The sequence below is a fragment of the Pseudophryne corroboree genome, chromosome 1, assembly GCF_028390025.1.
Source record: "Pseudophryne corroboree isolate aPseCor3 chromosome 1, aPseCor3.hap2, whole genome shotgun sequence".
Lineage (NCBI taxonomy): Eukaryota > Metazoa > Chordata > Amphibia > Anura > Myobatrachidae > Pseudophryne > Pseudophryne corroboree.
Window position 1 is genome coordinate 991,000,492 of NC_086444.1, and position 26,231 is coordinate 991,026,722.

Consider the following 26,231-nt stretch of genomic DNA (forward strand, 5'->3'; position numbering starts at 1 on the left):
TGTTCCCTCCACTTCCACTCATTCCAAAGGTGATAAAAATTATAAGAAGAACAAGGGTGGGGCGTGGCCTGGCTGGCATCGAGGGAGGTCAGGATTGTGGAGAGCTCCTGCCAGCAGCTTTTTAAAAGGGACCCCCTGGCCCAAATCTGAGGGCTTCTGTATAAATACACAGCCCCTAAGCCCTGCTGAACCACCCTGCATCCAGAGGTCGAGGCTGCGGAATCGGGGGGGCCCTGCGCTGCCCCCTGCGGATTGCGGCCTACCTCTGTCCCTGAAGCCGGGGCCTCGATTTTGGGGTGAGGACGGAGGACCGCCGGGCCCGGAGCGGCGGCTACACGGACTTTCCCCTCCACCTAAGCAGCTCTCTGGAGGTCAGACACCCTGCCCAGCAAACCCCCAAAGACCCAGAGAGGACCAGGGAACGGGCGGCCTGCGGGAGACAGTGGCCGGGACACACGGAACGGACGGCCGGCGGCCATCTTGTGGTTGGCACTGACCAAAACCTCTTCACCTGCGCTGCCTCGCCGATCCCCCGGCCACCACAGACGCCTGACACCCGCCCCCCGCCTCACATACCCCCGCTTGACAGCCCCCCCACCCCGCTGACGGTGGATGGCGACCGGGAGAGCTCCGGAGGGACTTGGCCTCATCAACTGGCGGCGGCCATCTTGAGGTTGGCGAAACACCCATCCTGCTTCATAGCTGGAGATAGGCTGCAATAGGAGCTCCCTCTGGTGGTTGCTTCTGGTACTACAGCTGCTACACATTTATCCCTATAATATTGCCTGCCCACAGGTCTCCTCTCTGACAACCGGAGGGGAATCATCAGCATCATTGTATATCATCTTGAAATGACCGATACGGAGGGGCATGGCTTGGCAGCAGACCTGCCTTGGGATCAAATTTTATATTAATCACACTGCTCCCTGACGACCTGGGGTATAGTCTCCTGTATAACAGAGACCTGCAACAGCTGGTGAGGTTTGTGAAACCGACAGGTGTACCCTACAGATATAAGAAGTGAGGCCTGGGGGGCGTGGCCTGGCACAGGAGAAGAGCAGTCGCAGACTGGAGGAGCTCCTGCTTTAAAACATCAAAAATCCCCTCCAGGACCGTCAAAACCCGCTCCTATTCATTACCCCCACTCACTAACGCTCCCCTCAACACCCCGCTCTCATCAGACCCGGACCGCGGAGTCGGGGAGCAACGTGGACGCTCCCGCAGATTGCGGCCCAGTCACAGAGCAAAAACCGGGGCCTCAATTTCGGCGGCTATTGCGCCGGAAGCCTGAGGACTCAGCCGACGCCTGCCTCCCTGTCAGATCTCCCTCAACACCCCGCTCTCACCAGACCCGAACTGCGGAATCGGAGCGGCGGCTGCTGATAGCGAAAATCAAGCCTATTGCAACTCTTATCTATACTTCTGACAACCTCCTCAACATCGGTCAAGAAGATACCCATACCCCCTCAACCTGATCTCTGCTTTAGTGAGATAGATGCCATATTTGATGAGCACCTGCAACGCACTAAATGAAGACCAGCAATAAATAACCACCTAGCACATGAGACCCACTACATCATTTACTACCTAAACACCTAGTGTTTCTAGCCTTAACCTCCCCCTCTGGGCGACCCTGCATGGAAAAATTTTTGATACCTCTATCCGTAATGCCCGCAGGGACTGATCAACAAACCCGAGAGGACACCCCGGAAATAGACTCATCGGACTCTGATCACTCTACTACACGCTCACTTTCCAGAAGCTCCCGCAAATCTAAACCGCCTGCCAAACAACCCAAGATGAAGCACAAAGACCTACTGGCGGTACTAGGCCCTCTCCTCGACGAAAAACTAGCGGGCATGAAGGAAGCTATCGAATCATCATCAACTCTATTAACCCAACACTCCACTCGCCTGGATGAGGCAGAGCAAAGGATCTCGGCCCTAGAGGATGATCTGACTGAAGCTCAAAGATCCTTACAGGCGAAACAACTCGAAGTCGCGGATCTCTCAGATAAGCTCGATGACTTGGAAAATCGTAGCAGAAGAAATAACCTACGAGTCATCGGTATCCCCGAATCCGTAAAAGGCCACGAGCTCTTAGATCTCCTCTCGCTAGCCATCCCAGAACAACTGTCCATGAACCTCAAGGGATCCCCCCTGATCATTGAAAGAGCACACAGATTAGGCCCGGAACGGAAAAACACATCAGGCCGCCCACGTCCGGTCATCATGAGGATCTTAAATTACGCAGATAAAACGAGACTCCTAGACCAATACCGAAAAACAGCCAATCTGACGATCAACGGAGAACGCCTTCTCATCTTTCAGGACTTCTCAGCTGCAGTGGCGGCGAAACGCAAAGAGTTTGCCCCCATATGCAGACACCTCTTTGAGGCAAAGATCAAATTCGCACTACTATACCCAGCGCGCCTCAGAGTCTTTGAAGACGGACGTCCGAAGTTCTTTGAAGATCCAGACGAAGCTAGGCTACACTTCGCCCTTCCTTCCACTTGATCACCATGTGACTCTTTTTGATTATGGCTAAACACTATCCGAACCTTCTTTTCGGGTCTCAAATGCAGAATATAAGGAGTGCGAATATCCCGCACTCATGTATATTCTCTGTTGTTTAGGTTTCCATAGTTGGAAACTACTTATGTTATTATTTTTATGTTTTGTCAGTTGTGCCTGCCTAAGTCGGAGCCCCCTCCCCCCACTGGGAAACTCCCCCCCCCCGTTCGCTGGGTCGGGGTGGGACCCCATCTTATCCTTCCAACCTTTCTAATGATATTTTTCCCGATGGGAGTGGGATAATATGCCCTCCGACTCCCACTCACAAACTCCCATAGACGTAGATCCAGTGGCCACATTACTCCACATGGTATCTTGGAACGTAGAGGGCCTTAATCACCCGGTCAAACGGAAAAAAGTGCTGGCTCATTTGAAACGTTTGTCTCCCCAGATTGTATTTTTACAAGAGACACACTGGTTGGATGATCCTAGACACACCCTCCGTGCCCCGTGGATAGGGAGTTGCATATCTTCTCCCTATCACACGAAATCTAGGGGTGTGGCGATTTTAATCCATGCCAACCTACAACACTCAATCCTCAGAAAACAGCTTGACCCAGAGGGCAGATTTTTATTATTAGATATAAACATACAAAACACGACATACACTCTCCTTAACGTATATGCACCAAATACCTCACCAGATTCTTTTTTTGCAGATCTGCTATCAACCCTTATAACCTGGGGAGGCCAAAACTTGATAGTTGGCGGAGATTTTAACACGGTCGTCGACCCATCCATGGACAGATCCAGGGTAAGTGCTACTACCTCTACTCCCCACACCCACTTGCTCTCCTCCTTCTGTACCCAACTAAACCTCCTAGACCCGTGGAGAATACTCCACCCCACCCAAAAAGACTATTCCTTTTATTCCCACCCCCATTCATCCCACTCCAGAATCGACTACATCTTTACCGGCACCAATCTCCTACCCAAAATCACCTATACATCTATCGAGAATATTATCATCTCGGACCATGCCCCTATATCTCTCCATCTCCAACTAGGATTACCACAACGCACCGCCTTGAGATGGCGATTTCCAGCCTACCTCCGCCAGTCTACTGATTTTATGCTTCACCTCAAACAGTCCTGGCATAACTACACCTCAGACAATAGCGATCAACAATTAGATTCACCAATCTTTTGGGGGGCGGCAAAGGCCGTCCTTAGGGGACACATTATGTCCTATACACACGCCAAACGGAAAATTTTTTCCTCCCAACTACACGCCCTGAGCTCCACTCTCACCTCAACATACCGCAGCTACACACAACACGACACCCCCGCCCACAAAGAGGCGTACCTCTCAGCCAAGCTTGTATATGATACATTTCTCACGGAACGGGCTCAGCTTTCCTATGACTATCAGCGGAATAGACTCCACAGATGGGGTAACAAATCAGGCAAATTATTAGCAAATTTAATCAAAGGACCCAAATCTCGTAACTGGGTCAACGCGATCATGCATGCGGACAAACTGACCACCACTCCTGACCTCATTTGTTCAGAATTTAGAAATTTCTACCAATCTTTATATACTAAAGGCCCTGATGATCCTGCTGCCAACCAATCATTTTTGAAGGAAGCAGACCTCCCCATTTTGACCCAAGAGGAGAGGGACTCCCTAGATAAACCGATAACAGTGGAGGAGGTGGTGGAGGTCATCAAGACCCTACCAAACAACAAAAGCCCCGGCCCAGATGGATACGGAGCGGAATTTTACAAAATATTAAGAGACGAACTCGCCCCTACCCTCACATCACTCTATAACCATATTCTCACCTCTAAACAGATCCCCATTAGGTTTAACGAAGCCACAATTATTGTCATACCAAAACCAGGCAAAGACCCCTCCCTGCCTGGGTCCTACAGACCGATCTCACTCCTTAATCAAGACTTTAAGGTCCTCACCAAACTGATGGCCAATCGACTACAGCTATGCCTTTCCCGTATTATATCGCCAGCGCAGATGGGATTTCTTAAACATAGACAATCAGTGCGAGGCATCAGAGTGGCGCTGGCAGCCATTACTCACTCCCACACCAATAATATCACAGACAACATCCTAATCAACCTGGACGCTGAAAAAGCTTTCGACAAGATTGCCTGGCCTCACTTAACAAGAGTTCTACTCTACCAGCGATTTGGCGAGACGTTTCGGGGACTGGTTGACTCTCTCTACATTAATCCATCTGCGCAGGTGATAGTTAACAATACCCCCTCCCCACCCTTTCTCCTAGAGAGAGGAACTAGACAGGGTTGCCCCCTTTCCCCCCTCCTCTTCAACATCGCCCTAGAACCCCTTATACGATATATCACCAACTTACCCACCTTTCGTGGTATAAAAATTGGCAACAGGGAAATTAAACTTATGGCGTTTGCAGACGACATCCTTATACTTACCTCCAACCCACGACAGTCGATAACAGCACTACAAGAAGCTATTGACCGCTTTTCCTCTTTTGCAGGCTTCACCGTCAATTTCGACAAGTCGGAAGCATTGGCCATATTTCCCCAGATTACTAAAGGCTGGGATACCCCCTTCCCATTCCGATGGGCTAGCACCCACATTACATATCTAGGCATCATACTACCCGCTGACCCCACCCGTCTATACACCGACAACATCCACCCAATTCTCATTAAGATCCAGACAGAACTCACGCTATGGCAAACACTACCCTTAAATCTCTTGGGGCGCTGTAATCTAGTCAAGATGGTTAGTTTCCCCAGACTGCTCTACGTTCTGCAGATGTTGCCCATCATACTCTCAAAAGTTGATGTATCTCATCTCAATTCCTCGATCTCGAAATTTATCTGGGCCAATAAACGACCCAGGATAAGTCTTTTTAAGTTAACCCAAACAATACAAAATGGAGGGGTGAATCTGCCGAGCGTGGAGCAATACAACCATGCTTGTCTCCTCCGATTCGCCATGGACTGGATCCACGGAACGTCTACTTTTACCGACTCATTAGTCGACTCCCAATTCTGTGCCCCCCTATCCCTCAGCTACATCCTCCATGCAAACAAATCGGAAATATCTAACCTTCATTTGGATAACCCTCTATTAACCTCTACTATTGTAGCGTGGAGACTCTCCCGCAGATCTCTTAAGCTACACCACACCTACTCACTCTTTCTCCCTTTGGTAGGAAATACACAATTCCAAAATGGTCAGGCCCACACCCCCTTTACCAATTGGCACGCCTCAGGTATCACATGTATAGGAAACCTCCTCGACTCCAACAAAAGAATACTCACCTTCACGGAGGTGTCAACCAAATATGGAGTTAGCCCCCGCCATCGCTTTTATTTCTACCAAATATCACACTACATACGATCGACCCTCTCACATCTTACTGCCACAGACCTGGTTAACTCTCTGGACGCACTTCTGCGCTCAGGGACTTGCTCCATCTCAGCAATATATACCCGCATACGCACGGAACACATACCTACTACAGACCTCACACAAATACAAACATGGTCCACCCAAATCCCGTCAATGTCCCCGGAGAACATAGTGGATAGCTTTGCGAGCTCCCTCAAACTTATCCCTGCCAGCCTCTATCAAGAAATGGCATACAAAATACTACACAGAGCCTACATATCACCAAGGAGGGGCCATTTGATGGGCTTGTCCGACTCGGCTAAATGCTTAAAATGCTCTTCATTAATAGCAGATCTTATGCACTGCTTCTGGCACTGCAGCCACATCCAAAAATTTTGGACAGAACTACACACCTACGGAACTGCCGAGTTGGGCTTGCGCTTCCGATGTACTGCCTCTTGGGCGCTATTCGGGTATGTCCGTGACCAAAACGATATTCCCTCTCGAGACACGAAACTAATTATGATCCTCTCAGCGGTAGGCAGGAAGGCCATATTACAACAATGGATATCCAATACCCCCCCCACACTACCTCTAGCTACCGCCAGACTACTATTCCTATTCACAATGGACTGGCTGGAGACTTCCCTTAACAAAGAAATATTAACCCCCACCTTGTTTCACTGCTGGCGACGATTTATCAACACACTACCTATTCCGACAAAAACAGCCATTAAACAAAGCTTTCACTGCACCACCTGGTACGGGCTCCAAATTCTAGCAGATGACCCCCCCATCGCTCTTCCATAACTACACCCTAGCCCCCTCTCCGCTTCCCTACCTTCTACTCTTCTCTTGTTTTCTTGCTTTCTATTCCCTCTCATCGTCTCAACTCTGATTGCCCGCACCTGACCCTTAAGTTCTTACATCTACCTCCTCCTACTCCCTAACACTGGATATCTATCGTCTATCTCTTCTTATCACACTGTTGATGTCTCCGTGGATGGGTCGGCGGCCCCCGGGTTCTGGCAGGTACGATTAATAATGTTAATAATGTTGTTAATACTGTTAATGTTTTTATTGTTTTAGGATTTAGCGATCCCCAAAGGGGGAGACGCATTAATATGCTTTACTGCTAGGCAAAGAATCTGCTAATTAGCAGGAACACATTAACTGTTCCATCATATTTTATGTTTACTAACTTTGCTATTTGGTTACACAATACTATGATATAACATATATCTAAATGTATCGATGTAAAAAGTGAAAATGTGAGGTTCTCTGTTCTAGGCTTTGGATTCTATTTTCTCTTTCTTTTCACACACAACTGTCCCGGGTGGCTAATGTGGCCCCAGGTACAGTTGAATTATATGTCATTATATGTCATCATCTGTTATGATTCAACATGCCTTTTTGACCTCAATAAAAATATTTTGGAAAAAAAAAGAAGAACAAGGGTTCAGGCGATCCTGATTGTTCCAGATTGTCAAAAAAGGGCCTGGTATCCAGATCTTCAGGAGTTACTCATAGAAGATCCCTGGCCTCTTCGTCTTCGGGAGGACCTGTTACAACAGGGGCCGTGCGTGTATCAGAATTTACCGCGGCTGCATTTGACGGCATGGAGGTTGAGCGCCAGATCCTAGCCCGAAAGGGTATTCCCAGTGAAGTCATACCTACACTTCTTCAGGCTAGAAAAGAAGTAACGGCAAAGCATGACCACCGTATTTGGAGAAAATATGTCTCTTGGTGTGAATCCAAGAAGGCTCCTACGGAGGAATTTCACCTGGGGCGTTTGCTCCATTTCCTACGAGCAGGTGTGGATGCGGGCCTAAAGTTAGTCTCTATTAAAGCACAGATTTCGGCCTTGTCAATCTTTTTTTCAAAGGGAATTGGCCTCTCTTCCAGAGGTTCAGACCTTCGTAAAAGGTGTGCTGCACATTTAACCTCCATTTGTGCCCCCAGTGGCACCATGGGACCTTAATGTGGTGTTGCAATTCTTTCAATCATTTTGGTTTGAACCTTTGGCAAGGTTGAGTTAAAATTCCTTACTTGGAAAGTGGTCATGTTGTTGGCCTTGGCGTCTGCAAGGCGAGTTGGCGGCTTTGTCTCACAAAAGCCCCTACTTGATTTTCCATGCTGATAGAGTGGAGTTGAGAACTCGTCAGCAATTTCTGCCAAAAGTGGTTTCATCATTTCATGTTAACCAGCCAATTGTGTTGCCAGTGGCTACTGACGCCCTGGCGGAGTCAAAGTCTCTCGATGTGGTTAGAGCTTTGAAGATCTATGTCGCCAGAACGGCACAGATTAGGAAAACAGAGACTCTGTTGTCCTGTGGGCTCCCAACAAGATTGGGGCTCCTGCTTCTAAGCAGACTATTGCGCGCTGGATTTGTAATACGATTCAGCAGGCTCATTCTACGGCAGGATTGCCGTTACTGAAATCGGTGAAAGCCCATTCTACCAGAAAGGTGGGCTCATCCTGGACGGCTGCCCGGGGAGTCTCGGCGTTACAACTTTGCCGAGCTGCTACTTGGTCGGGTTCAAACACTTTTGCGAAGTTTTACAAGTTTGATACTCTGGCGGAGGAGGACCTCTTGTTTGGTCAATCGGTGCTGCAGAGTCATCCGCACTCTCCCGCCCGTTCTAGAGCTTTGGTATAAACCCCATGGTTCTTGAAGCATCCCCATCATCCTCTAGGACGTATGAGAAAATAGGATTTTAATACCTACCAGTAAATCCTTTTCTCTTAGTCCGTAGAGGATGCTGGGCGCCCGTCCCAGTGCGGGCTGTTTCTGCAGTTTGGTAATAGTTACGCTAATGTTGCGTTGAGTTCAGTCTATCTGTGACTGTTGTTGGTCATGCCGTTGCATGCGTTGTTGTTGAATGCCATGTTGTACGGCATGTTAGTGGTGTGAGCTGGTATGTATCTCACTTTAGTTTACAATAATTAATTAAATCTTTTTCCTTGAAATGTCCGTCTCCCTGGGCACAGTATAACTGGAGTCTGGAGGAGGGGTTTAGAGGGAGGAGCCAGTTCACACCCATTCAAAGTCTTATAGTGTGCCCATGTCTCCTGCGGATCCCGTCTATACTCCATGGTTCTTGAAGCATCCCCAGCATCCTCTACGGACTAATAGAAAAGGATTTACCGGTAGGTATTAAAATCCTATTATATAGTGCACACATATTCCGCAGCGCTTTACAGAGAGAATATTTGGCCATTCACTTCAGTCCCTGCCCCAGTGGAGCTTACAATCTATACAGGTTGAGTATCCCATATCCAAATATCCGAAATACGGAATATTCCGAAATACGGACTTTTTTGAGCGAGAGTGAGATAGTGAAACTTTTGTTTTTTGATGGCTCAATGTACACAAACTTTGTTTAATACACACAGTTATTAAAAATATTGTATTGAATGACCTTCAGACTGTGTATATGAAACATAAATTAATTGTGTGAATGTAGACACACTTTGTTTAATGCACAAAGTTATAAAAAATATTGGCTAAAATTACCTTCAGGCTGTGTGTATAAGGTGCATATAAAACAAATGCATTCTGTGCTTAGATTTAGGTCCCATCACCATGATATCTCATTATGGTATGCAATTATTCCAAAATACGGAAAAATCCGATATCCAAAATACCTCTGGTCCCAAGCATTTTGGATAAGGGATACTCAACCTGTATTCCCTACCACATGTACACGCATTCACGCTAGGGTTATATTTGTTAGAAGCCAATTAACCTACCAGTATATTTTTGGATTGTGGGAGGAAACTGGAGTACCTGGAGGAAACCCACGCAAGTATGGAGAGAATATACAAACCCCACACAGTTAGGGCCATGGTGGGAAACAAACCCATGACCTCAGTGCTGTGAGGCAGTAATGCTAACCATTACACCATCCGTACTGCCCCATGTACTAACATCCATGCATCCAGCTTGTTATTAACTATTATTTGTGTTTTGTTTCAGAATAAAATGAGTATTTTGCCAGCTATGCCAAGACAAGTCCTTCAGGGGTTTCCCAGCCATGTGCAGCCAAAGTCAGTTCCTCAGTCTCCCAAAAAGCCTGATGAAGTGAGGCACCGGTATGTTCCTTTAGTCACCTATTCAGTTTTTGCCAAAGTATCTTTATGCTTTTGATTTTGCACATTCAACTATTTCTGTTACAGAAAAAATATTTTTCCATGAAATGTAGTGGGTTTTACGTATACAGAATGTCTAAAAAAATAAGTTTATAATAAATACTGACTTTGATTTAATTTGATTCAAGTTCAGTTCTGCTCCCTAAACACTCGGTCACACGTAATATACAAGTATATATCAAATTAATCAGTATTGTCTCCTTGTGCCTCCTAGTCGCATTGCATTGGGACTAGGATGCACTTTTGGCAAAAAGAGGCATGCAACATTGGCAGAGTCGGACGGGACGTGACAGCTCACTCATGGCAGTCATCTCTCACTTCATGGCGTATTGAGGCTAGATGTATGAGGACGCATTTGTAAACTGTTGTAATGAACTTATTGTTGTACTCCCGAAGCAAGTGGCAGGGTCAGTTTTGCTTTTTAGACTACTATAAAGCTGCTGCCTCTGCCTTCTGCCCCATGCTGGGGCTGCTGGCATTAGAATACAACTGAGAGCAGGAAATGTACAGTAGCATACAGATTAATAAATGTGTAATTATGTCTCTACAACAAATATCGGGCAAGATTGTTTATATTATGTGGTTGCCATCGTCAGACAAATCTCAAATCCATTCCCCTGCATCCCCTATGTAATCATTATGAACTTTCCTGTGCTTTTAGCAATGTAACATGCTAAATCTACAACTTATTATCCCAGCCATATGGTGTTACTCTGTTACTTTATTTTGTTTCACCTTAGTGTTACATTATCCTGTATATTAGTGATGAGAAGGGATGGACTGGTGGTCGAAATCGGCCCTGTCATGGGCACGCGTGTTGCGAATGGGGGGTGCGCGGACACTACCGACAAGGGCGTGCCGCGAGTCATGGGGGCGTACACGGCAGATGTGGCATGCCCCTATTTCTCTAACGTCCTAGTGGATGCTGGAGACTCCGTCAGGACCATGGGGTATAGCGGCTCCGCAGGAGACAGGGCACAAAAGTAAAAGCTTTAGGATCAGGTGGTGTGCACTGGCTCCTCCCCCTATGACCCTCCTCCAAGCCTCAGTTAGATTTTTGTGCCCGGCCGAGAAGGGTGCAATCTAGGTGGCTCTCCTAAAGAGCTGCTTAGAGTAAAAGTTTTGTTAGGTTTTTTATTTTCAGTGAGTCCTGCTGGCAAGGGCTCACTCGCAAGTGGACCCCTGGATCCTACAAGTAGTATCCCAGGGGTACAGATTGGAAATTCGAGACGTCTCCCCCTCGCAGGTTCCTGAAGTCTGCTTTACCAACGTCTCCCTCCGACAGGGAGGCAGTAGTGGAAACAATTCACAAGCTGTATTCCCAGCAGGTGATAATCAAAGTACCCCTCCTACAACAAGGAAAGGGGTATTATTCCACACTATATTGTGGTACTGAAGCCAGACGGCTCGGTGAGACCTATTCTAAATCTGAAATAGTTGAACACTTACATACAAAGGTTCAAATCAAGATGGAGTCACTCAGAGCAGTGATAGCGAACCAGGAAGAAGGGGACTATATGGTGTCCCGGGACATCAGGGATGCTTACCTCCATGTCCCAATTTGCCCTTCTCACCAAGGGTACCTCAGGTTCGTGGTACAGAACTGTCACTATCAGTTTCAGACGCTGCCGGTTGGATTGTCCACGGCACCCCGGGTCCTTACCAAGGTAATGGCCAAAATGATGATTCTTCTTCAAAGAAAATGGACGATCTCCTGATAGGGGCAAGGTCCAGAGAACAGTTGGAGGTCGGAGTAGCACTATCTCAAGTAGTTCTACAACAGCACGGGTGGATTCTAAATATTCCAAAACCGCCGCTGTTTCCGACGACACGTCTGCTGTTCCTAGGGATGATTCTGGACACAGTCCAGAAAAAGGTGTTTCTCCCGGAGAAGAAAGCCAGGGAGTTATCCGAGCTAGTCAGGAACCTCCTAAAACCAGGAAAAGTGTCAGTGCATCATTGCACAAGGGTCCTGGGAAAAATGGTGGCTTCTTACGAAGCGATTCCATTCGGTAGATTTCACGCAAGAACTTTTCAGTGGGATCTGCTGGAAAAATGGTCCGGATCGCATCTTCAGATGCATCAGCGGATAACCCTGTCTCCAAGGACAAGGGTGTTTCTTCTGCGGTAGCTGCAGAGTGCTCATCTACTAAAGGGCCGCAGATTCGGCATTCAGGACTGGGTCCTGGTGACCACGGATGCCAGCCTGAGAGGCTGGGGAGCAGTCACACAGGGAAAAAATTTCCAGGGAGTGTGATCAAGTCTGGAGACTTCTCTCCACATAAATATACTGGAGCTAAGGGCAATTTACAATGTTCTAAGCTTAGCAAGACCTCTGCTTCAAGGTCAGCCGGTATTGATCCAGTGGGACAACATCACGGCAGTCGCCCACGTAAACAGACAGGGCGGCACAAGAAGCAGGAGGGCAATGGCAGAAACTGCAAGGATTCTTCGCTGGGCGAAAAATCATGTGATAGCACTGTCAGCAGTGTTCATTCCGGGAGTGGACAACTGGGAAGCAGACTTCCTCAGCAGGCACGACCTCCACCCGGGAGAGTGGGGACTTCATCGGGAAGTATTCCACATGATTGTGAACCGTTGGGAAAGACCAAAGGTGGACATGATGGCGTCCCGCCTGAACAAAAAACTGGACAGGTATTGCGCCAGGTCAAGAGACCCTCAAGCAATATCTGTGGACGTTCTGGTAACACCGTGGGTGTACCAGTCGGTGTATGTGTTCCCTCCTCTGCTTCTCATAACCAAGGTACTGAGAATTATAAGACGTAGAGGAGTAAGAACTATACTCGTGGCTCCGGATTGGCCAAGAAGGACGTGGCACCCGGAACTTCAAGAAATGCTCACAGAGGACTCATGGCCTCTGCCGCTAAGAAGGGACTTGCTTCAGCAAGTACCAGGTCTGTTCCAAGACTTACCGCGGCTGCGTTTGACGGCATGGCGGTGGAACGCCAGATCCTAAGGGAAAAAGGCATTCCGGAAGAGGTCATTCCTACCCTGGTCAAAACCAGGAAGGAGGTGACCGCAAAACATTATCACCACATGTGGCGAAAATATGTTGCGTGGTGTGAGGCCAGGAAGGCCCCACGAAGAAATTTCAACTCGGTCGATTCCTGCATTTCCTGCAAACAGGAGTGTCTATGGGCCTCAAATTGGGGTCCATTAAGGTTCAAATTTCGGCCCTGTCAATTTTCTTCCAGAAAGAATTGGCTTCAGTTCCTGAAGTCCAGAAGTTTGTCAAGGGAGTATTGCATATACAACCCCCTTTTTGTGCCTCCAGTGGCACTGTGGGATCTCAACGTAGTTCTGGGATTCCTCAAATCACATTTTAAACCGCTCAAATCTGTGGATTTGAAATATCTCACATGAAAAGTGACCATGCTGTTGGCCCTGGCCTCGGCCAGGCGAGTGTCAGAATTGGCGGCTTTGTCTCACAAAAGCCATATCTGATTGTCCATTCGGACAGGGCAGAGCTGCGGACTCGTCCCCAGTTTCTTCCTAAGGTGGTGTCAGCGTTTCACCTGAACCAGCTTATTGTGGTACCTGCGGCTACTAGGGACTTGGAGGACTCCAAGTTGCTAGATGTTGTCAGGGCCCTGAAAATATAGGTTTCCAGGACGGCTGGAGTCAGGAAAACTGACTCGCTGTTATCCTGTATGCACCCAACAAACTGGGTGCTCTTGCTTCTAAGCAGACGATTGCTCGTTGGATTTGTAGCACATTTCAACTTGCACATTCTGTGGCAGGCCTGCCACAGCCTAAATCTGTCAAGGCCCATTCCACAAGGAAGGTGGGCTCATCCTGGGCGGCTGCCCGAGGGGTCTCGGCATTACAACTCTGCCGAGCAGCTACGTGGTCGGGGGAGAACACGTTTGTAAAATTCTACAAATTTGATACCCTGGCTGAGGAGGACCTGGAGTTCTCTCATTCGGTGCTGCAGAGTCATCCGCACTCTCCCGCCCGTTTGGGAGCTTTGGTATAATCCCCATGGTCCTGACGGAGTCCCCAGCATCCACTAGGACGTTAGAGAAAATAAGATTTTACTTACCGATAAATCTATTTCTCGTAGTCCGTAGTGGATGCTGGGCGCCCATCCCAAGTGCGGATTGTCTGCAATACTTGTACATAGTTATTGTTACAAAAATCGGGTTATTATTGTTGTGAGCCATCTTTTCAGAGGCTCCGCTGTTATCATGCTGTTAACTGGGTTCAGATCACAGGTTGTACAGTGTGATTGGTGTGGCTGGTATGAGTCTTACCCGGGATTCAAGATCCTTCCTTATTGTGTACGCTCGTCCGGGCACAGTATCCTAACTGAGGCTTGGAGGAGGGTCATAGGGGGAGGAGCCAGTGCACACCACCTGATCCTAAAGCTTTTACTTTTGTGCCCTGTCTCCTGCGGAGCCGCTATTCCCCATGGTCCTGACGGAGTCCCCAGCATCCACTACGGACTAAGAGAAATAGATTTATCGGTAAGTAAAATCTTATTTTCCATGGAGACAGGTGGGGGCGCGCAACACGGCAAACCGGGGGTGGGAGAGCGGCCAGACTAGAGAGCTGTAGTCTGCGCACAACCTTCCCTACTCTCTGTGTGACAGGACCAGCCTACCGGCCCATCGGCTCTTGTGGCATTTGGCAGAAGTGCCAGATGGGCAGTCCGGCCCTGGTGATGAGACAAAATCAACAGTTCCTTTTTCTCCTTAATCTAACCAACCCCAAAAGACATCATGCTGATCATTTTACTCAGCCATTCTTTACATTTTTTTATCTAGATCATAAGTAGTCTTCACTTTGTTACTTTTTCGCCTCACAGCACTTTTAAACCGATTTATTCATTAACTAAGGAAGAGTCGTATTCCAATGTTCAGTTTGCCCTGATTTTCTCCCCCCCAACTTCACAAATGTCTCAGTTCTATTTTAATTTCAACATTTTCTTTGCTACAGTATTTCTTCAATGAACACAGCTTAAAGTAATGCCATACTACTAATTGTGTCTGTACCCTGTTCTTCGAGTACAATTTGTCTCAACACCATTCATTATCTATCAGTGGCATTACCATATTTTCTCTTATGTCCTAGAGGATGCTGGGGTCCACATTAGTATCATGGGGTATAGACGGGTCCCTTGGAAGCCATGAGCACTTTAAGAGTTTAATAGTGTGGGCTGGCTCCACCCTCTATGCTCCTCCTACCAGACTCAGTTTAGAAAATGTGCCCGGAGGAGCCGGTCACAGCTAGGGGAGATCCTAGAGCTTTTCTGGTTTTATTATTTTATTTAAGATGTTAGGCACAGGGAGGCTGCTGATCTTCTGGAGTTACTGCTGGAAGATCCGAGGCCTCTTCCTCTTCGAGAGGACCTTCTGCAACAGGGGCCGTTCGCTTATCAGGACTTACCACAGCTACGTTTGACGGCATGGAGGTTGAACGCCAGATCTTAGCTCGGAAAGGCATGCTGATGAAAGTTGTTCCTACCCTACAGGCTAGGAAAGGAGTAACGTCTAAATATTACCATCGCATTTGGAAAAAGTATGTGTCTTGGTGTGAATCCAAGAAGTTTTCTACAGTGGAGTTTCAACTTGGGTGGTTTCTCCTCTTCCTGCAAGCAGGTGTGGATGTGGGCCTACGTCCGGGCTCCATAAAAGTCCAGATTTCGGCCTTGTCCATTATCTTCCAGAAACAATTGGCTACCCTCCCTGAGGTTCAGACTTTCTTGAAAGGGGTGTTGCACATCCAGCTTCCTTTTCTGCCTCCTACGGCACCTTGGGATCTTAACGTGGTGTTGCAGTTCCTGCAATCGGATTGGTTTGAGCCTCTACAGGAGGTTGAGGTAAAGTTTCTCACTTTGAAAGTGGTCACACTGTTGGCATTAGCTTCGGCTAGGCATGGGTCTGAACTGGGGGCATTGTCCTGCAAGAGCCCCTACTTGATTTTTCATGAAGATAGAGCTGGGCTCAGGACGTGTCAGCAGTTTCTTCCATAGGTTGTGTTGGCTTTTCATATCAACCAACCTATTGTGGTGCCAGTGGCGACTGACTCCTCAATTACCTCAAAGTCCTTGGATGTTGTGAGGGCTTTGAAGATTTATGTGAAGAGGACTTCACGTCACAGGAAGTCGATTTCTCTTTTTGTCCTTTATGATCCCAACAAGATTGTGTGTCCTGCTTCTAAGCAGACGATTTCTTGCTAGATCAGGTTCACTATCCAGCATGCTTATTCTACGGCAAGCTTGTCCAAAATCTGTTAAGGCCCACTCTACTCGTAAAGTGGGTTCTTCCTGGGCGGCTGCCCGGGGTGTCTCGGCTTTACAACTTTCCCGAGCAGCAACTTGGTCAGGGTCGAACACGTTTGCTAAGTTCTACAAGTTTGATACTTTGGCCTCTGAGGACCTAAAGTTTGGTCAATCTGTTCTGCAGGAGCCTCCACGCTCTCCCTCCCGTACTGGGAGCTTTGGTACATCCCCATGGTACTAATGTGGACCCCAGCATCCTCTAGGATGTAAGAGAAAATAGGATTCTAATTACCTACCAGTAAATCTTTTTCTCATAGTTCATAGAGGATGCTGGGCGCCCACCTAGCGCTTCGCTCTCCTGCAGTTGTTACTTGGTTCAGTACTACCTTGTTACTTGGTTAAGTGCTGCATTGTTACTTGGTTAAGTACTGTTGTTCAGCTGTTGCTGAATTGTTCAAGATAGTTAGCTTGGTTTGCCTTGTTATGTGTGAGCTGTGTATTTCCTTCTCTCGAAGTATGTCCATCTCCTCGGGCACAATTTCTAGACTGAGTCTGGTAGGAGGGGCATAGAGGGAGGAGCCAGCCCACACTATTAAACTCTTAAAGTGCCCATGGCTCCCAAGGGACCCGTCTATACCCCATGGTACTAATGTGGACTCCAGCATCCTCTACGGACTACGAGAAAAGGATTTACCGGTAGGTAATTAAAATCCTATTTTCTCACGTTCATAGCTACAAAAATCGCAGCAGTAACATTGTATGATTATGATTCATGACCATAGTATTACGCTTATTATTCAACACTCCAATTTTCTGCAGCGGGGTACACTGTGTTCCACAGGGAATACATTGGGGTGTAGAGATGGATCTTGATCCAGAGGCACCAACAGTCTAAAGCTTTAGACTGTCCCAGGATGCATTGCGGGGCCTCCTCTATAACCCCGCCTCCAGGCACTGTGAGCTCAGTTTTAGAGTTGGTGCCTGCATGAAGCAGGTCACTTAAAAGGGGGGTTGCACTAAGCAACCCTGAAAAAGCTTTTTAGAAGACTTCAAGGGCTGCAGCACTTCATATGTCAGTGTGACATACTGTGCTGCGGCTCCATCACCTCCCAAGCGGCGTCCCATACTACCACTGGCTCTGTTCCCGGGTACTTGCGGCGGAGGTGCTCTGGTTCCTAGGCACACCACCGCAGACGCACTCCTGGATCGCGTGGCTGGAGGGAGGAGGTAAGAGTGTCTCCCATGCGGGACCCGCCATTAAATCGCATTCCGGTCGCGGTCTTAGGAGACGAACCACGACGCTGGCCTGGACACTGTGACAGAGCAGGGACCCCACTATATCTACCAGGACATGAGAGCACAGGTCAGATAGTGAAATATCCTGTTTAATAAGGCTCCACAGTACCCGGTGGTGAGAACCTGTATAAGGGGATAAGGCGCTTGACCTGTAGCCCCTCCCCAAGCTCCGGGCACCATCTACTGCTGGTGTTGCCACCCTGGAGCTGCCTCACACTCTCCCTCACTCCCTGACTGAGACTTTGGGTGCCATCTTCTCACAGTAGCTGCGACTGGTCTCCGGGACTGCAGGGCAAGGTCTCCTCTGTAAATCCGCCTGATTCATCAGCGCTGTGATTTTACAGACACTTAAGTATTCCACATGTCATTTTACGACAGTGTTAGTTAAGAACAAGTGTACCTCTACCAGAATATATTGTGCAAGTTTTCTGATATATACATCCGGTCTTGGACCGCGCATTGTTTTATTTATATATATATATATATAAAATATATATATATATATTTACTAGTCCAGTGCAGTTTTATTGTCTGACTAAAATAATTATCTGCATTGTCACTGTGACTGTGTGTGCCTGTATCTGGTGTGTGGATTTCATTTCAGTGTATCACAGCTCTATCTATCACTGCATTCTATACCCTAAAGGACTAGGTGCTGCACTGTATTTATAATCAAGTGTATTCTACTGTGTACCCAGTCACATCATACCGCATTTATTCTGTTTGTGTACTGTGGATGGTGTCACATAAATAGGGGATTTATTTGCAGGTATTATATTTGTCTGGCTGTATCGTACTCATACGCTCTATGGCTGCATTCACCATAATGTCTAACACAAAGGGTGGTAAATCCGCGGATGCTCCTGCCTCATGCAGGCGGAAGTTTTGCATGATCGTCTGTGTAATATGTGCCATACATCTCCCACTCAACCTGCAGCTCCTGCAGCCAATCAGGAGCCACCTTGGGCGGCGTTCTCAGCTATGCTCAATACACTTGTGACACACCTTGCGCCCCCTATGGGACCTCCTGTGCCATTGCGGCCACATATTGTCCCTGCGGTGAATCCTCCTTGGGTGGTTACTTTGTCTACCCAGTTTCAGCAACTAAATCAATCTTTGGTTAAACAGAAACCTACCCCACATCACTCTGGTGTCAAGGGGTCATCCAAGCGGGCTGCTTCCTCCTCACAATCCACTAATATCTCAGATGAATCGTCTGATGAGGATGGGGAATATACTGACCCGTCAGACACTGATACAGCTGCTTCTCATGAGGAATCTACAACTCAGGTTGATGTCCCTGACCTACTGGAGGCTATTAAGCTGATTCTACAAATTGATGATGACGTAGATCCCACTACTGCGTCTAAGAAACCTGATAAGTTTAAACGTCAGAAGGTATCTAAAGTAGTCTTTCCGCTTTCTGACCATTTAGTAGACATACGTCAGGAACCCTGGTCTTCTCCAGGAAAGAAATTCTCCCTGTCTAAAAAGATGCTAGCTCGTTATCCTCTGCCATGTCATCCGTCTTGTGGTGTCATCTTCTCTGCCTGTTACCACTGTCACCTCACTGAAGGAACCGACAGATAAACGTGTGGCAGGATGCCTGAAGTCTGTTTACTCCCTTACATGTGCTGTACATAGATCCACTATAGCAGCCTCCTGGGCCGCAAAAGGAATTGAAGTATAGGTTCAGGCAATAGCAGAAGAGCTGCCTCAGGATATATCTGACACTGCCAGACAATATCTGTCTCATATTACCACTGCCTCCCACTACATTCAGGAGGCGTCCTCTGAGGTAGGTGTAATGGCGGCTAAGGTGACGACTACGTCCATCCTGACTCACCGAATTCTGCGGTTGAGGTCATGGAAGGTGGACCTGGACTCCAAAAAGACCTTGGAGGTACATCCTTTTTGGGGAAGATCTGAATAAGATTGTGACTGACTTAGCAACTTCTAAGACTGCATTTCTCCCGAGTACTAATCCTTCTACACAGAAGGCAAAGATGACCACTTTTCGTTCCTTTCGAACCTCAAGGGAAATCAAAAGGTCAGGCATACCCGAGACAAGCTTGTGCTCCCAAAACCACTAAGCCCAAAGCAAAACAATCCTGGGCTGCCCGTCAGCCTGCTTCCAAACAAGATAAGCCTGCTGCATGACGGGGCGGGCCTCCCCCTGGGGGTTCCCAGGGTGGCAGACCGACTTCTGCAGTTCACCCAGGTCTGGTTAAAGACCACTTCAGACGCATGGGTGCGAGAGGTCTCTCGCGGGTGCATAGTCTATTTCAAGAGACGTCCCCCTCGCCAGTTCTGCACAACGGTTATTCCTTCAGATCCGTTGAAGGTGCAAACTCTACACCTGGTTGTGCATTCTCTCCTGGATACAGGAGGGTTAGTGCCGGTACCCCTGTCCCAGAGAGGCGGAGGATACGACTCGACCCTGTTTCTAGTCCCGAAACCCAATGGGTCTTTACGGCCTATGCTCAACCTCATAGTTAGTGAGGTTTAAAAGAGTCAAAATGCTCATCGGGTTCAACCTATATTCTGTGTTAAGCTGTTCATATTATAATGCACCTGCTAAAGTAATGGTTTAGTACCAATTGACAACTATGATTTTATCACTCCCAGATATTAATGTCATTATGCTAAATGCTATAACCCTGGATATGTTTTCCAGTTAAAAATGTGTCCAATCCGTTTTTAAATGCAATTACAGAGTCTACCATTACTACCTTCTCCGGCAGTGAGTTCCAAATCTTTATTCCCCTTACGGAGAAGAACCCTTTCCAACGTTGTGTACGGAATTTTCCCTCCTCCAGCCTCAGTGAGTGCCCACGCGTCCTATACAGAGTTCTTTTAATAAACAGATCCCCTGCCAACTCCTTGCAATGACCCTTTACATGTTTGAATGTATTAATAATGTCTCCTCTTAGATGCCTCTTTTCTAGTGTATACATATTTAACCTAGTAAGCCTTTCCTCGTACTCCAGTGTCTCTAACCCTTTAATCAATTTAGTAGCTCGCCTTTGAACCCTTTCTAGTTCCCTGATATCTTTTTATAATATTATGCCAAAAATTGAACACAATATTTAAGGTGTGGACGTACCAATGATTTGTACAGTGGCAGGATTACATCCTTGTCCCTTGTCTCAATGCCCCGTTTTATGCACGCAAGCACTTCATTTGCCTTTTTTGCTGCATTTTGACATTGTGTACTGTTACTAAGCCTATTATCTATGAGCACCCCCAAATCTTTTTCCACCACGGTTACCCCTAATTTTTCCCCATTTAGAGTGTAGGATGCATGTGTTTTTTTGTCCCAAAATGCATAACTTTGCATTTTTCTATATTGAACCTCATTCCCAATTTAGATGCCCAGGTTTCAAGTTTAAATAAGTCATTCTGTAGAGACTGCACATCGCTTTCTGAATGAATTACCTTACACAGTTTAGTATCATCTGCAAAGATTGACACTGTGCTTTCCAGACCTATTCCTAGATCATTTATAAATATATTGAACAGTAGCGGGCGAAGTACGGACCCTTGTGGTATTCCGCTGACTATTGGTGCCCAGCTGGAGAACATCCCGTTGACCACTACTCGTTGTACTCTATTATCCAGCCAATTACCTATCCATGTGCAAATAGTATATCCTAGGCCTTGTTCCCTTAACTTGATGATCAGTCTCCTGTGAGGCACTGAATCAAATGCTTTTGCAAAATCTAAATACACCACATCCACTGCTTTTGCCTGGTCAAGATTTGCACTCACTTCCTTGTAGAAGCTGATTAAGTTAGTTTGACATGATCTTAACCTGCAGATAATCCTGTATGCTATCCCTCAAAATATTTGACCCACTATAGAGGTTAAACTAACTGGTCTATAATTACCAGGATTATTTTTAGTTCCCTTTTTAAATGAAAGGCGCTACCTCAGCTATGCGCCTGATGTAATTGAACTTTGGAAAATCATGTATAGGGGTTTTGCTAGCTGTAACCATAATAACCCTCGGATGAAAACCATCTGGACCTGGTGATTTATTAATCTTTATGTTGCTTAGTCTCTCCAGGACTGCTTCCTCACTTAAACAAGCATCAAGCCAAGAATCATTACCTTCACTATCGTTATGCACTACTCTCACCGTCTGAACCTCCCTGGTGAATACTGAGGAAAAAAATGTGTTCAGTATTTCAGCTTTTATTTTATCATCATTTATCAAAGCTTCATCTTTTAGTGGGCATACGTTCTCCTTCTTTAACCTTTTACTGTTTATGTATTTATAAAACATTTTAGGATTGGTTTTACTCTCTATAGTGATTTGTTTTTTGTTTACAATTTTAGCTGCCCTTATTACTTTTTACATTTTTTGTTGCATTCCTTATAATGCTGGAATGACTCCTCCCCTTTATTAGATTTAAATGTTTTGAAAGCACGCTTCTTTTTAGCCATTGCTTCTTTGACCTCTTTATTGAGCCACATTGGCTTGTGTTTAGTACTCCTGCATTTACTGCTCATGGGAATGAATTTGTGAATATTGCTATCAGGGCCGGTTCCGGGGCTTCTGGCGCCCCGGGTGGCATTAGGGGGCATGGCTTCGTACAGGGGGCGTGGTCATTTACGCCCCCTGTACAGACTGAAATGATGTGCGGTGCACGATGACGTCATCGCGCACCGCACAGCAAAGGTCCTCTTCACGAAGGGAAACTAGACGCGTAGCGTCTAGTTCCCTTCGTTGAGAGGACCTTTGCTGTGCGGTGCGCGATGACGTCATCGCGCACCGCACAGTAAAGGACCTCTCCACGAAGGGAAACTAGACGCGTACGCGTCTAGTTTCCCTTCCCAGCGGCAGCGGGGGGGCAGCGGCCAGGGGCAGCGGGAGGCACACAGCAGCAGCGGATCTTGCCCTGGTGCGGCGCCCTCCAGATGGCGCCCTACGCCCTCCGGAAGGCGGCGCCCCGGGCAAAAGTCCTGCTTGCCCGTGGCAAGATCCGCTACTGATTGCTATCAAGCAACCCTTTAAAAGCTACCCACATTTCCGTTGTGTCTTAACCAGGAAACAAAACTTCCCAGTCAATGTCGTTTAGTGCCTGTCTCAGCATATTGAAGTTAGCTTTTCTAAAGTTAAATGTTTTAGTTGCTCCTTTATAGCTATGTTTCTTGAAACTGATGTCAAATGTGATCATAAAGTGGTCACTGTTTCCCAAGGTCTCCCCAACTTTAGTGTTTGATATAATGTCAATATTATTGGTAATAACTAGGTCCAGAATAGTTTTACCTCTAGTTGGCTCCTCGACTAATTGAGTCAAGTATTGATCCTTTAATGTATTTAAGAACCTGCTGCTCCTAGTTTTTATGCATGAAGCATTACTCCAATTTATATCTGGATTGTTAAAATCCCCTAAAACTAGGATGTCCCCCATTCCAGCAGCTTTTTCAATTTGCACTAAGAGTTGTTCCTCGTCATGTATGTTAATATCCGGTTGCTTGTAGCACGTGCCAATGAATAGTTTCTTTGCTTCTGTGCCCCCACTTGTGATCTCAACCCATAGTGACTCCACGTTATCTCCAGCCCCCTCGTAAATACCATCTATTAAGTTTGGTTTTAGATACGGTTTAACAAAGAGACATACCTCTCCTCCCCTTTTGGTAGCCCTATCCTCCTGAAAACAGAATATCCCTCCAAAATCGCAACCTAGTTGTGAGAGTCGTCCCGCCATGTGTCCGTAATACCTATAATATCATACTGAGATTTTGATACAAGCCATTTCAATTCCCGCATTTTACCCGATAGGTTTCTTGCGTTTACAAGCAAACATTTTAGCTTAGCATCTCCCTTGCCCGTTTGTTTTAATGGTATCTTATCTATATTTACAAGCGTCCTTCTAGACTTATCCTTACCGACTGTTATACTCCTCCCTCCCTTTCCACCCCCCTCATATTTAATATTTAATACAGCTTTCCTCACTACTATCTCTGTTTGACCTATTAAGACTTTCTAACCCCCCCCCCCCCCGATATTAGTATCTTCCCTTATGCTATAGACATCATTTTCTATATACCGTATTGTTGAGCCATATTCGTCGTTAGGTGATAAATTGGGAATATCTAAGGAAATACCTGTCTCAGTATTTCCGGTGTCAATACCCGTACAAATACCCTTGCCGGCTGATCTTTCGCTCTCCCCTTCTCCACCCCCAAATTGTTCACTACCCCCATCCTTACTGTTCTCACTGTTTGATCCGTAGCTTCTAGCTAAACCCTCCCCCCAGGCTCCTAGTTTAAAAGCTCCTCCAACCTTCTAACCATCCTGCCCCCCAGCACCGCAGCCCCCTCCTCATTCAGGTGCAATCCATTGCAACAAAAAAGATGGCGCCTCATTTCCTCACTGCCATCCTCAGAATCTTCGTCCAATTGGGCAAATTTGTTGGGGTTTGGCAGATCAGAGATGTCCTGTCTCCCCCTCCCCCTCTTCTTCTTCCTTCTAACCGTGACCCAGCTGTCTACCTGATCATCCTCGTCTACCAGTGATCCCCCCTGCAACTCCTCCATCGTTCTATCTAAACTTTGCTCGAGATTGTGAATACTCCTCAGTCGCATAACGGTCGCTCTAGATCAGTTACATGGGCTTCCATGACAGCCGTTCGCTTACATCTCGTACAGATGTACCCACACTCGGACTGTTGTGCCAGGTGCGCATACATCATGCACGACACGCACTAAGTGAGATTCTCAATCACGGCCACCCCCATTTTTAATTAGTGCTAACTCCCTGTTACTTTCAGAAAATAAAAAATGAAGGGGACAACTATATATAGGACAATATATAAGGGACAATAAATAAATAAAGAACAATTAAAATCACTGAACAAATTTGTGAGAGTGTCCAAGTTCCGTATGGAAATGCTGCGCTCGATTGTACTGGCCATGGAACCCGGAGATTATATGGTATCCCTGGATATACAAGATGCTAATCTGCATATACCTATTGCCATATCACATCAGCAATATCTGCGGTTTGCTATTGGCAACCTTCACTATCAGTTCCAGGCTCTGCCGTTTGGACTGGCCACGGGCCCTCGGATCTTCACCAAGGTTATGGACGTGATGACGGCTCATCTACGTGGTCAGGGAATCAGGATCCTGCCGTATCTGGACGACTTGCAGATCCTTGGCGAACTCCCAAGATGTCCTCCTCAGTCATTTGCAACTGACGGTACGCTTCCTACAAGCCCACGGGTGGCTAGTCAACTGGAAGAAGTCCTCGCTGGTCCCTGCTCGGCGCATGGTGCACCTGGGGGCACTGCTGGACACACACAGCCAAAGACTGTTTCTGTCTCCAGAAAAAGTCCTGAAACTTCAGGACAGGATCAGATACTTCCTCTCTCGCTCAAGAGTGTTGATACACTCGGCGATGCAAGTACTAAGCCTCATGGTGTCGGCTTTCGACATGGTAGAGTACGCTCAATTTCATTCCCGCCCTCTGCAGAGGTTAATCCGTTCCAAGTGGGACGGCCTGCCTTATCGGATCAAGTCTCAAATGATCTCCTGGACTCCGGAGGTTCGTCTGTCACTGAGCTGGTGGCTACACCACCAACAGTTTAGCAGGGGCCGTCCCTTCTGGATCTGCAACTGGGTCCTACTAACTACGGACGCCAGTCTGCGGGGTTGGGACGCAGTGCTAGAGCAACACTTTCTCCATGGTCGGTGGACCAAGGAGGAATCTCTCCTCCCGATAAACATTCTGGAATTGCGGGCAATGGAGGTAATTCCAAGTTGATCGCAGCAGGATTTTTGATAGCAATTGGGCAAAACCATGTGCACTGCAGGGGAGGCAGATATAACATGTGCAGAAAGAGTTAGAGGCAGATATAACGTGCAGAAAGAGTTAGATTTGGGTGGGTTATTTTATTTCTGTGCAGGGTAAATACTGGCTGCTTTATTTTTACACTGCAAATTAGATTGCAGATTGAATACACCCCACCCAAATCTAACTCTCTCTGCACATGTTATATCTGCCTCCCCTGCAGTGCACATGGCTTTGCCCAATTGCTATCAAAAATCCTGCTGCGATCAACTTGGAATTACCCCCAGTGTTCAATGCTGTGTCTCTTGCCCTGCCTCTGATACAGAACAGGCCTGTTCAAGTACAGTCAGACAACGCCACCATGGTGGCATACATAAATCATCAATGTGGCACTCGAAGCCGCATGGCAATGATGGAAGTGTCAAAAATCCTTTGTTGGGTGGAACGCCATCTGCCAGCAATATCAACAGTGTTCATTCCGGGAGTCCTCAACTGGGAAGTGGATTTCCTCAGTCGTCAGGACGTGCATGCCGGAGAGTGGAGTCTTCATTAGGCAGTCTTTCAATTCCTAGTGGACAAGTGGGGCCTTCCAGATGTAGACCTCATGGTGCCTTGACACAATCACAAAGTTCCGGTCTTCGGATAAAGAACAAGGGATCCTCAAGCAGCGTTCGTGGACTCACTGGCAATTCCATGGAACTTTCGGCTGCCCTACGTGTACCCTCCAGTGTCACTTCTCTCCAGGGTACTACGGAAGTTCAAGCAAGAAGGAGGAATACTACTTCTAGTCGCTCCAGCGTAACTCAGACTGCATTGGATCTCAGA

At 47.1% G+C, this 26,231-nt stretch overlaps 1 protein-coding gene across 6 annotated transcripts in view; it reads left to right on the forward strand.

Annotated features, from left to right (window-relative positions):
• The window catches only part of TTC29 (tetratricopeptide repeat domain 29), a 562,022-nt gene that overhangs the window by 38,028 nt on the left and 497,763 nt on the right, over positions 1–26,231 (forward strand). For 3 of the 6 annotated variants that reach the window (XM_063920589.1, XM_063920588.1, XM_063920590.1), the window contains exon 2: positions 9,890–10,005. In XM_063920589.1, coding sequence (XP_063776659.1) covers positions 9,896–10,005 — 110 coding nt within the window. In that variant the 5' untranslated portion in view covers positions 9,890–9,895. Of the gene's footprint in view, positions 1–3,254; positions 3,328–9,889; positions 10,006–26,231 lie in introns of those variants that run through there. The other 3 variants (XR_010177479.1, XM_063920587.1, XM_063920591.1) reach the window with 2 other exon arrangements.